Source organism: Vespa crabro, chromosome 10 (genome assembly GCF_910589235.1).
Source record: "Vespa crabro chromosome 10, iyVesCrab1.2, whole genome shotgun sequence".
Taxonomy (NCBI): domain Eukaryota; kingdom Metazoa; phylum Arthropoda; class Insecta; order Hymenoptera; family Vespidae; genus Vespa; species Vespa crabro.
Genome location: NC_060964.1, coordinates 8,689,732 through 8,702,971, shown reverse-complemented (window position 1 = coordinate 8,702,971; position 13,240 = coordinate 8,689,732). Strand labels below are relative to the sequence as shown.

The following is a 13,240-nucleotide window of genomic DNA, read 5'->3' as shown; positions in this document are numbered from 1 at the left end:
ATTTCTGATGTACCTGACATGATTACTCGTAGCGTGGTCGCTCTCGTCTTCGTTCAGTTCTCTCTTGATTACTACCACCGGTGGTGCTTTGTGCTCGGCCTGACGACTATGAGAGACAGCTTGATGGGGACCGTGTCTGGTCGAGAGAATGAGCCTTCTCGGTATCGACATGATAATAACGACGTCGTCTAGGCTCATGTGTGTCACATCGACTAAATTTACCGCGAGGATCTCGTCGCCTACCTAGGAGAATAAGATTTTTTTTACATATTTTAACGATATTTTATCGTCGATTGTAATTAAAAATACATATGGGAAAAAATACATATGGTGTCTGAATCGTTCGCTGACGCGAGGGGGTAGAGCCTTTATAGCTTTCTCTCTCTCTCTCTCTCTCTCTCTCTACTCCTAGAATTCGACGATTCTAATGGATTTCGTTTGGGCTATGAATCTTGGGCATGAATTAAAGTTACGATCGATGAAAAGACGAAGAGAGACCTCCTCTCACAACGAACGAACTCGTAATCTTTTTCTCTAGGATATATAGGACGAACGAGGACGTATTAATTCTCGATTGAAATTCTCACCTTCAAACAGCCACTGTTATAGACGGCAGTTTCCAATGCTATCCTTGAGATGAAGACACCGTCGTTTCTGTCAACGCCATTACCTTCGCGTATATATAAGCCAAGCGTCTGTCCCGGCCTTTTAATTATCTCAACAAGGTGGATAGGGTGTTTCGGATCCTAAAAGAGGATGACGTTGAAGAGATGATGACGTTTCAATTCTTCTTCTTCTAATAACGATCGATCAGATCCCACTATACTGATAATGGACGATTAACGGGGACGTACCTGCATCGCAATGAATTTCTTTGCCGCTTCGGACACTTGTCTGCCCATTTGACGGGGCTCGATGACGCGAACGACCATGTCACCCCTTTGCTCAACAGCTTCGAGGGCCGCTGCCGTCGAGGCGTCATGATCGTTCTCGACCGTTTCGATTTGCTTGAAGATGTCCGAACTGATCCCGCTTATCTGCAACAAAACGTCCTTCCGCTTCAGGAAGCGTAACGGACCGAAATATTTTTGACGATACGCTTTTGTGAAATCGACCCTTCTCGGATATATTCCATGGAGAAAGCATTATCATTATACTCATTCGTTTAATTTATCGTAATCCATATTTTGGTTTAATCGTCGAGCTGTAATTCCCTTCCGCTCGGATTTATCGTCGAATTTATTCCTCGAATTTATCGTCGGGTCGTATTTCACAAACATCGATGGCGACTTTAAGGCATTATAGAGTATTCGAAATGATTACTTTTCGGAAGTCTCCCTGGATGACCAAAGATGGTGGTTCCTTGGGGCGCAACTGGTTGGTAGGAGCTTGCCTTCCAGGACTTGCGCTTATGTCTATCACTTCCCCCCGGCCCTCCTATAATTACACCGATTCTATAATTAATTGATTAATTCGTTAAAATATATCGCAACCCCTCCCCGTCTCTCTTAAACAAGATCATATCTGATACGCAAGTAATTTTGTCGAAAAGTATATTAAACGCGTGGGGCGATCGATGGTAATCGAAAGAAATGTTCAAGACGAGGAAGGAGCGAGCCTCCGTGTGATATTTAAGAATTCGCCGATAAAAACGGCGAATCCATAGACCGTTGACTCCGGATTTGTTTTTTTCTCTGTTTTCTTTTTTATTTTTTTTTTGTTTTTTTTTTGTTTTTTTTTTCTGGGTCTTTAGTCGCCTAAAACTCCTTCCTATGTATCCCTTTCTTCATTCGTTTTTCACTCCCTTTCGCGTACCCTCATCCATTCCCGTTCTAACCTCTATCGTTCCACGTTTCCCTTCGGGCTCGCTGTGCCACGCGTTAATCGCTAGTGTCGAGAAGAAGATAGAGAGATCTACTCCCTCGCTCTCTCTCTCTCTCTCTCTCTCTCTCTCTCTCTCTCTCTCTCTCTCTCTCGTACGGTCCTTTTCACGCGTCGATATATGCTCCGAGATAGGTGGAAGGTATACAACACCGTGAGGATTACCTTACGGGAGAAAAAGCACCCTGTGCCACCCCTGTCGCACATCCTCGTCTATCTCATAGTGGCTAATATGGCGGGAAGAAGTACTTGGAAGCGTACGGAAGCCGCGCACGCGCTTTTCCCGCGTAATACTCTCGCGAGCCATGGAGTGTGGGTAACTATCGATCCACCATGACGTCACCGTACAACCTCTTTCCTGCTTCGCGTCCGTCCTCCATCTCCACCCACTTCTTTTTCTACGTCTATCCATGTCCTCGTTCAACGCCGGGGTTCAGTCCCTGATTTCCTTTCGATACATCCCCTCTTTCGTCTTCCCTTCTATCTCTTTCGCTCGAATCGTCTGTCACTTCCATGTGTGTCTTTCTTTCTGCCCTTTCCACCCCAGCCCCATCCTCTTTATTTTTCTCGTTCTCTGAGACGTACGATCATGATCTCAGAGAGAGAGGGAGAGAGAGAGAGAGAGAGAGAGAGAGAGAGAGAGAGAGAGATTTAACATTTATCTACGCTCTACCACCGTCACCCTTATCTTCGCCCTTTGCTTCGAAGACCTCGCAATCTTCGCATCAAACTTCTCATAGAAATTTGTCCTCCTCAAGAGGAGATAAGAATGAAGATGGACTTTTCTCCGATCGAATCGTTCGTCAAATACCAATCGAGAAAATGAAAATAATTCATTGTAGAGGATTCTTTTCGTCGATCAAAGTTCGAAGAGAAATGAAAAAGCGTGCGGTACGCCGCTGCGCGTAGTAGGTCGTAAGTATCAGTAGTAAAACGTGGTACTAAATAGTGGCGACGTATACGCAGGCGTACGCACGTACGGCCATCGACGGTTGAAAAAAGGGGAGTGGCAGGGAAATCGAAAGACAGTAGGGATAGGGTGAAGAGAGGAGGGAGGAGAAAGAGATGGAATGCCGAGCCAAGAGAATGTAGTAAATGGGGCTTTGGGGAGGAGGAGGAGGAGGAGAGGGAAATGAAGAGGGATGAAAGACCCCTTTGGTCTTTGCAGAATCCTGCAATACGATGTCGGTTCAGCGCGCCTGCGCTTCGTGGACCTGGAAAAGCTCGATTCAACTCGTCTACCCGTCATCGTCATTTTGTCCGTGTAGGCGCGCGCACACGCGCTCTATAAAGAGAAAGGGAGAGGGAATATTTGACGCTTGCGCCTTTCGATTCCACGTTTATACGACTAAGATACGCGTATGTTTCGAACACCGTACCTGTCTCTCGTGTCGTATATAGGCTGTTATTAAGGATAGAAAAGTGTCAGCTACGTGTCGCTGCTACGTATTTCGTGTGCTGGACAGGTGAATGCGGCGCGGCTGTACACCACGTAGATTATAGGATATATGCCTGTATCGTAGATTTGTGCGTAGGTGATGAGGCGTACGGCGCATGTGTGCATGGTTAACCGCTCGACCACGTGTCTCTACGTGAACTTTCCGCCACACGATAGACCACACGATACTCCGCACACGTTGGTATGCATACGATAAATACCTACTGACCGTGAACGTACATATACGGTTCATACGTGGTTCGATGTATTAACAGCCTCCCCCCCCCCCTTCCAGTTAGCCCCATTTTCTCTGCTTCTATCGCGTAAGAGAATCGACAGCTATGCGAAGATAAATATATGGAGGGCAGAGAGAGATCGTGTGTGGTTATATGGGTGGGATGAAAGACGAGTGCTACGTATAATATGCTCTCTCTTTCTCTCCTCGAGTTTTTCTATACGTTCTTCTATACGAGAAGGAGCGTGCGTCGCCTAAGCTCAAGTGGAGAAGAGCGCGAGTCCGTCTCTACGGACTTCTTCCGATTGTTCGGCTTTCGTAATTAGCGAGCTAACGGTGATAAAAGTTCATTGTCAACGATGGTAGTCGATTGATAAAATATCATCCGTCATGAATTTTTTTTCTCGACGATTTAAGCGAAAGAGATCGCACTCTCGTTATATCGCATTAAAGAATCGAATGGTTCTTGAAATCTATAAGAACTGCGTGAACGGGGAAAATCGATGATCGGCTTCTATAAATATAAAAAAGTCTTTTCTCGTCTAGTTATATATAATATATCAAAGTCCCTGGATAGTCTTGACCTTTCCTAACGCGATGATTTAGTGGATCACGAGAAATATATTCCCACGTAATAAGGCGCTCGGCGTACATTTGTAATATCATATTCTCTAAATGGCACACGGACGTTCTCTGATATATGTAATAATACTATATATACGCATATATACATTATATATATATATATATATACAGAATTGTATACGAAAGAGGATACGACAGATGCTTCTTTTTACGTATCGAGGATCCTTTCTTGTTACATTCTGATCAATTGGGCAAAGAGCCGTCCATAAAAATTCGCAATTTTTAGAATTCGTGATGTTCGGACGTACACACAGGCACAATGTCTCGTGGATCTCTATCGATGGATACACGAGATGCCAGACTCTTATGAAAGAAGAGCTTTGAAGGTAGACTAGGGAGAGAGAGAGAGAGAGAGAGAGAGAAGGCCGAGACAAGGGTACTTTTGACTCGGGAAACGAAATAGAATGGGTCACTCGGAAGATATCGCCGAGAAATCGGATCCGTTTTTCGAAGCTTTATCGAAAGACCTTTATTGGGTATCGTGACCAATCGTGCGCGAACTACATACCTATGTATTATGTAATAATCCTATCGGGAAAGGAACGTATGGATGGATATGTATATTCTATCCGTTTCCAGTCCCAATCCATTGATATTCGTTGGCTTTCGGAATATTTAAGAAAATGACACAAAACGAGATAGATCTTAAAACGACTAAGACGACGGGATTTAGCGAGGCGTCTAGATATCGGTAAGAGTATAATATAACTTCATTTCTCAATTTAATTAATGTTATTTAAACGCCATTTCATTTTTCTTTTTCTTTTTTTTTTTTTTTATTCTGTCGAAATTTAATTAGACGAGACAAGGTGACATTAAAAATAATTTATACGAGATAATTAAGCCTTATCGGGATGATCACTTGGTAGAAATAAGTACTGTATTAAATTTCGTAAGGAGACGAGAAGAATGATAGAGGAGATCGTTAACTTAAATATTGTCCCCGATCAATCCCGATATCATTTCATAGATCTTCGCGGAAGATCAAGGACCTTGATCTATCGCACGCGATATCTATACCTTTGAAAGTATCTTATTGCTCGTATCTGAGACTTTAGGATTGGAATCGATGGAATATTTGCAAGCGCATTGATCGTATTTCCAATAATAATTCCATATCTATCATCGATACCTAAATATTGCAGTAGGTAAAAGATATTGACCAGTATGTCCCGTATCGTATAGATTCGATGGACGGAAATTTTTCGAAATACGCTACGCCGAGATATTGATTTCACGCCGTGCGTTCTTCTTTCTTTTGCACGATAGGACCCTTTCGTGCGATAGAGAGAAATAACCTGGGAATAGTCGGTCGGGGTTGCGGATGTGTTTATCGTCACAAAGAGATTAAAAATGGGTATGCGATGAGTGGGAAGTAAAATTCCATAGGAAACCGTTTTCATTCCCGTACATCAAAGCATCGCATACGAAGCGGATGAACAAAGAAATCTCCTTGGAATTTGCACAGAAATGTTTATAGAATTTCCACATTCGTCAACATTTGTATCGAAAATATTCGATACGTCTGCACGTATCCGCGCACGATATTACGAAAGCCGTGGCTTAAAAGATTTCTTTTTTTTTTTTTTTTTTTTTTCTTTTTTATCAATTCTACGTCGCAGGATCGAATAATTTCCAAACTAGCAACAGTTTTAAAGAGTTTTAGTTTGGTAGCGAAATTCAAAAGTGAATTTCAACAGCGAATTTAAGCGAAATTCGATGCGCCCAAGTGGCATTTTAGCGCGTACGAGGGGCACTTCGTCGATCGCCGCATAGACACATTTTCTAGAGCGTCGTACTATAATCTATAGATATCTCTCCCGAGGAATCTTTTCATACATTCTCACGTGGTACCACATGAGAAAGTGGTGGAAAAGAGGAAAGGGATCGTAACGATCCAACTGCTCTAATTCCGGTATGTGGAACGTGCAAGAGGGATAATTGCGGCCCAGCTGAAAATCAAAGAGACTTCCTTTTCGTCCGATATTCCCCGCTTGTGCCCTATTTTTTCCTTCTCCCCCACCCCCCTTTCCTCGGTCGCCCGCGCCCCACCTATATTTATATTCATCCTCTTCATTCTTCCCACCCCCGCTCCCCTCTTCCTCTCTCTCTCTCTCTCTCTTCATTTCGCCGTCTCCTCTCTTGCAACGCGACTCCCGACGGAACGGCGAAAAGGGGTAGAAGAGAGTCTAGGCGAGGCGACAATTAGCCCTCCGCAATATGCAACCTTCCCCGACGCCGAGTTAACGGCCGAGTCGGAAAGTAAGGGTGGCAAAAGGCCGCTTAAGGACATGTCACGTGTGTTACGAGGAAATTCCATCGTCTCGAGGCTACCCCGATCGAAATTTCCTCCTGCATGCGCTTCTGCACTTTAACACCCTCGGCTTTGGCTCTCGTCGAAACGATCAAAAGAACAAGTTTGTAATTATTGACTAAACCCCACCTAACGTTCTTCTTTTCGCAAATTTTCACAATTTTATGTCCTCCCTCGGATTAGGAAATGGAAAATCTAATCGAATCGATATCTATGTTACAGCAAATTTTGTTATGTATTAGCGATAATGCGTTAATTGTCGATTCGAAGGATAGTGCGTAGATAGAGAGCATCGATAGAGCGACAACGGACTCTGTCGGTATAAAGAGGGTAGAAGGATGGATAAGGTCGATGGGAGATAATTAGATATTGATTTCGCATTAGAGTATGCCAAGATAAACGGCTGTTCATTAATGTGACATAGCGAAGATCATCGTTCACTGGCCGTGTCATTGATACAGAAAGATCAATCGCGGATTTATGCATATTATCTCGTTCTCCTGTCTTTTTGCAATTTCCTTGATATAGGAACTTATACAAGTAAGAAAAGTCGAGATAATCTTTCCCCAATCGTACCGTTACTTGGAGCGATATTATTATTCTTTATTCGAGGAATATTTAAAGCTGTCGTACCTGAGCATAGAACCGCTTCGATTTCGGGATACTCGAGAGAGAGAGAGAGAGAGAGAGAGAGAGAGAGAGAGAGATATTCCATCTACCTTTGTGTCCATCTTTTGAAGCTTTTCCGAGTGGAGAATGCAGTTAATGTAAAATGTAAAATGTAGGTATTCGCGAGGTCAAAGACCGTTGTTTGATGAGCGAACGTCCATTACTGCTTATTGCTGAATCAAAGATGTCCGTGTCTACTGTTACTTCGAGTTGGCTTTGATCTTTCTCTCTCTCATCTACCTGGCCCCGCTGTTAGTAATCTATCGTACGAGCCAGACAATACATAGAAACGTTGTTTGATTTCAAATACGTCAAACGCGTTGTGATTATTAGCGTGTTCGACATAATTAGAGTTAATTAGAGTTAAAAGATAAAAGTACTTGATAGAAATATGCCATAGAAAAGAAATAAACGTGGTCGCGTACCGAGTGAGTGGGGTCTTTGCGTTTTCTACGAGTCCTAATACACACTCGCGTAATTAATCTTTCCGTAAATGAGCATTAATTCAGGCTCCTTTAGACATAGAATCGTGCTTCGTCAATTGGCACAATGCGAGTGGCATTTTACGTCGAGATAGAATTTGGGTCGCGCTGAATGATTTACTCGTCGATCGAGGATAGAGAGTACAACGTTCCTATATTTACCAACTATAAGTATCAGGGCGCTCGTACGATGTTCGATATCTGTGTTTCCACGAATTCACTTGCCAGCCGATCGGACGGCTACGCGTCGCTTCGAAATGAACGCTTTTTGTCTATCGAAGAAGAGGAAAGAAAAAAGCGGACAAAGTTGCGCTTATTAAAAGTGAAGAATAAAATTCGCAGGAAATAATGGAGCTTGGTCGAGGCGAACGAACGCTCGAAATTATCCGACTAGGAGAGCTCCAAATCTATAACGACGGAGGTCCTTCTCATAAATTGCGCTCGGCGCGTTGAAGCTTCGAATAACGAAGGTTCAAGTTGCAACGTCATTTGCTCCCATTTAACTTTGTTATTATTTCACCTCGGCTTTCGAACTATACTTTGCTCGTCTCTACGAAACATACGGTTCGCGTGCACACAGAGACATTCGATTGGCACATTATGCACTTGGGAGGAGTCGTTAGGTCGAAAGAAAAAATCGTCGCTACTTTTCGTGGAAGCACGCGTTCTAACGTATTCCACTAAAATGCGAAAAGAACGTTCGAATATCGACGTTTCGGAGAAGAAGAAGAAGAAGAAAGAAAGAAAAAAAAAAAAAAACGATAGATCGTATATCTTGCTAGTAGTTTCGAGAACAAGTTCTTTCATCGAAGACCCTTATCGACGAGCGCCTAATTAATTATACGATGACGCCGTAGCGAGCTTAGAGAGCCTCGTAATAGATTGTTACGTTCTTCTCTTCCACGTCGTTGTCGTTGCGGTTGACGTCGACGTCTATGACGACGAGGACGCGGCTTATTATGTTATTGCACCATTTGCAAAATTTTAATGGATTCGAGAGCTCCGCCACTCTTCTTCCTCATTCTCTCTCTCTCTCTCTCTCTCTCTTCTAAAAATCGATCGACGGTACGCTCATTATCTCGAACATTTGGATCTTTCGTTTAACTGGTAACGGTAATCGAACAAGTTGCAAGGTTCTCGGCTTTGCAAAGTTTTCGAAGGGTGCCATGCCTATCGGATTGGCCGAGAATCGCGTCGTCGTCGAAAGGAAAGACACGCGTCAAAGGCCATGGTGTTATTGTGTCGCGTACTAACCCGCGCAACGAATCTTGCCGTATACACTTTCTTTTCTAAAAAATTTCACGTGGCCCAACGAGGCTACAAAGAAAAACGGGGGAGTCTTTTGAGAAATATTCTCATTTTTCGGCGACTCTTGGCCGAAAGATAAAAAATGACGATAGTATTCGGAAAAGAGTACGTACGTTGTTCGTGCCTACGTTAAATTTGTTAAAAATTGAAGATACGTATTTTTGAGCGGTCGATTCTAAGAGATCGCTCGATTAAGCTCGGCTCGAGTCGAGTTCCTTCCATTTAACTCTCGATACGATTTATCTCGAGCTAATCGATTTAACGACAATAATTCAGAAAGCAATCTTATCCGGTCGACGGCACAAACGACCTTCCGTTCGTACTCGGCGCAATCCTGGCGCAATTTCTTAGCTCGACGAGAACGCAACGACGAATTGGATCTGAAAAAAAAGCGTTAGAGAAACTGGGGAGCGTCGGATAGAAGATTTAGATTTTATCTCCAGACGCAAACAGGTCTATATAGATGTGGGTGGTCGGCAGGATAGAACTCATTGAGAATAGTTGGATAGGTACGTTTTTCACTTACTTTCCTCCGGCCGCAGCAGAGCATGGCTGCTGCACTGCAATCGCGGCGAGCCGTAGACGAGAGTTGAGGCTGATGACAGACGTAGCTGAGTCGTGCGCCCCCTTCCCGCTGCAGCTGCACCACGCGCACCTGCAGCTGCACCTGATCCCGATCCTGCTGTCCTTGACCGACACCGACTCGACCACCGTACTTGATGCGCACGTGTTTTCGCCACTGCATGAGTTCGGTGCGTCATGCCCTCTTCCTGGATCAAAAGCGACGATGTTTTTCCTATCTATTATCTTTAACAGTCCGCAAAGGCTTTGCTGCGGAGAGGGAGATTTGAACGAACGGGTTAGCGGGACGATTAGTTCGAATCGGAGCGCGAAGGATACTCGAAAGTCGTTGCTCGAGTTGCTTTCGTGCGCTATTGTGTGTGTGTGTGTGTGTGTGTGTGTGTGTGTGGACGATAATTGGAATTTAATTCGAATCGAAGCCAATACCGGCTACTCGAACTTTTCGCGTCTTGAAGGAGTTATCTCGTGCCGCAAATACAAATTCCACGCTCGAGGTACTCGATGGGCCTCGTTCATATTCCGAGCGATCGCGATAACACCGATTAATATCGATTACTCGCGATTACCTTCCAAGATTTTGTTCGATCTTTGTCAATATTGAGATTGCTAATATTGAGGATTCATCGTTGATTCATATTTTTCTTTTCGCCTATTCCCCAAGTGCCTGGACGATATCATACATATTTTATCATTTAACATTTTCACGAATCCGATTAACCCACTTTCCATTCTTCGTTCGATATCTGATAGGTTAATTCGCTAATGGATGACCCATTTTGATCGAAAATCGATCGAACGATACGGACCTCTCTGATTTATTTTTTCTCCTTTCGGACGATCATATATATGTACGTAAACGACGAGTGCGCTACGATCGTGCGCTACGTGCGATTCCATTTTCGCACGTAGAAAAAAATAAACGTAGGACGATCGATCGCAAATATTACCATACCTAGGATCATTGATCTTTATATTTAAATACACGTCTATAGGTAATACCGTGTCGGGTTATGCGATAAGTCGTTAAGTTCGTCAATCGTAAGTTCTTAAACTTAAGTAAAGGAAGTAGTACGTCGCGATCTTGACGCGCGCGTTGAAAGATATTTATATTTTTCTCATCCTATCGTAAAGACGAATTGGTTCGCTTTGTTTGGTTGTAATAACTTCGATAGTAATAATGTGAATCTTATCCGTAGGGAATGTCATCGGGACGGAAAAATTCTGCGTCGTACTTTTCTCTGTCATCGAGAGCAAAGATAATACAATGGGATACGACGGAGAGAGATAAATGCCAGGACGAATAGAAAAACTCGAGTTCCGATTCGCGATACTCGGGAAGGACGCGGTGTAAAAAATGACGTGCAAAAAATTATACATGTAAAAAAGGAAAAAGATAGATGATCTTATTCGACTATATGTAAACAACATCGTTATCGTACGCGTTTAGTTGCAATAAACCCCTGGATCGTGCATCTATTCAGGGTAATGGATAAGATTTCATCCAATCCAATTTTAAACGCGTTATACCCGATGCACGAGCCATCCGTGGGATGGATTTCGAGAAGGTGTCATGCAGAGAGCTGTCTTGAAACGTTGACCATTAAAAAATATAAAAGAATGGAAAGTAGGTGAGCGTACAATAGGAAAAACTAGGATGGATAGTGTATCATGTTTCGTAGGAGACATTGATAAGAGGGATTCAAGTAAGTAGGGATTAAATTTATTTCTGAAAATATACGGCCGAAAGTAATCGTTAATAACAGATCATAGTGTCTTAGACACGGAAAATAGAGGTATAGCATCGATCATGCATAATCAAGAATAATTCGGATAATTACACATTTCCAGAGTGATCGATCAACAACGATTAATTACTCTGGGCAAGCGTAGATAAATGAATAAGGTAAGAGATCCAATTGTAATATGTATAAAATAATCGTGTACCTTCTAAAAAGCATTTCTCGCGTGAAGGACCGACGTGTCGCTGCACGACCAGTGTTTCACAGATTCTTTCATTCTTGTCCACGTGTCAAGCTCTCTTCTCCTAAGCACAAGAGAAAATGACAGGATTAGAGCGATATACTTCCGCGCGAGCACCAATCGATATTATCACGCGTCGTACATAGAACGAGTATACGCGGGGATATGTAGGGCCTTATCGGACGTCAAATTTCACGAGGGGACAGTTGGGAAAAAGAAAGAAAGAAAGAAAGAAAGAAGAGGAAAAAAAATAGAGAGAGAAAAGAGGAGAAAAGTGGGGCGGGAGGGGGGGAGGGTGGAAGAAATGAAAGAAAAAAGAAAAGGAAAAATTGAAAAGAGCGTCAGGCCGAAAAGGAAGGAGAGAGATTTTATTACGTGTCCACGTGTTACACTTTTCACTACTTTTTCTCTACGACCAATCAACACGTGTCTCGCGTACACCTCCTCACAGTCTCCAAATCCAACTCCTCCTCTCCTTCCCCCTCCTCTTCCTTTCTTTCTCCTCTCGTAAAGTTTTCTACGGAGCGACGCGACGTGGCTCTCATCGAATTCTCCAACTCCCCCCTTCTTTTTTCACTACTCGTACGATACTGGAGACGCGACTATTTGATCGATCATCGAGGAATAAGGAACTAACGACGGCGCTTTTAAAAGTCAAGAAAAGCAAAAAGAGCGAGATTATTCTTAATGACGAGTCCTCGCATCGTACGTTCCCGCACGAGGATCAATATCACGTGTATTATCGTAAAAACGTACGAGTATCGTGTACGTACTCGATCTTGAAAGGGGCGCTCGTAGAAAGGGAAGAAAGATTTGTCCGTACGCTCGTATCGTAAGCAAATGGAGCCGTTCTTCGATCGATAAGAGATACGGGAGCTTAAGAGAACTCGCCGGCAGCAGCAGCAGCAGCAGCAGCAGCAGCAGCAGCAGCAGAAGTAGTAGCGGAATTATTAGCACCGTCGGTGCCGACAGAACACCAGCAACAGTGGCTACCCCGATATATTAATTGTTAGCGGCCTTTCAAGGAACGCGCACGTTTCCGTTCCTTCTTGCCGCGAGCGTGGAAAAACGAATGAAAGGGTAAGAAGGAGGAAGAGAGGGCAAATACGAAGGAAGGAAAAGGAAAGAGAGGTGGATGGGGAAAAGCAGAGCAGAGCCACCAGCACGGAATCGTGGTGGCGTGCCAGCCGATGGTCCCGGACCAACCGATCGATATACCCTTTTTTCGAGAGTAGCTTCCACCATCTTCCCTCTCGCTCCCACCGAACCGCCCTCTCATCCATTTCTATCTCTTTTTGTTCTCACCTCAAAGAACACGCGTATAAACGTAAAAACGTAGAGCGATCGAAGCGATGCGCGTGCTCGAACAAGGGGCCACGTTCGTTTTTCCTTCGTTTACTCGTTCGGTCGATCGGTCGGTCGGTCGGTCGGTCGGTCGATCGATCGGTTGGTCGGTCGGTCGGTCGGTCGGTCGGTCGGTCGGTCGGTCGGTCGATCGCTCGTTTACGCGCAATTACGCGTAAGAGGAGGGTTCGTTGGGTTATAAGCATAAGGATCTTAAACATACCTTCCGGAGAATCTCGTAAGAGAGTCGGCGATCGTACGTTCCTCGGTGCAAATAGCCGACTCGATTGATTCCAATTACGAGATACTTTTACTCCCTCTTTCTCTTCAACGTTTCTCCTTGTCGGCGAAGGAAGCAGAAG

At 43.9% G+C, this 13,240-nt stretch overlaps 1 protein-coding gene across 7 annotated transcripts in view; it reads right to left on the bottom strand.

Annotated features, from left to right (window-relative positions):
• The window catches only part of LOC124427572 (rho GTPase-activating protein 100F), a 22,016-nt gene extending 8,776 nt beyond the window's left edge, over window positions 1–13,240 (bottom strand). For 4 of the 7 annotated variants that reach the window (XM_046970670.1, XM_046970673.1, XM_046970676.1 and 1 more), the window contains exons 1-7: window positions 13,102–13,240; window positions 11,499–11,598; window positions 9,499–9,742; window positions 1,324–1,437; window positions 855–1,037; window positions 588–746; window positions 14–243 (exon numbers count right to left, since the gene is read on the bottom strand). In XM_046970670.1, the coding sequence (XP_046826626.1) occupies window positions 14–243; window positions 588–746; window positions 855–1,037; window positions 1,324–1,437; window positions 9,499–9,717 (905 nt within the window). In that variant the 5' untranslated portion in view covers window positions 9,718–9,742; window positions 11,499–11,598; window positions 13,102–13,240. Of the gene's footprint in view, window positions 1–13; window positions 244–587; window positions 747–854; window positions 1,038–1,323; window positions 1,438–2,046; window positions 3,521–9,498; window positions 9,743–11,498; window positions 11,599–12,307; window positions 12,615–13,101 lie in introns of those variants that run through there. The other 3 variants (XM_046970671.1, XM_046970672.1, XM_046970677.1) reach the window with 3 other exon arrangements.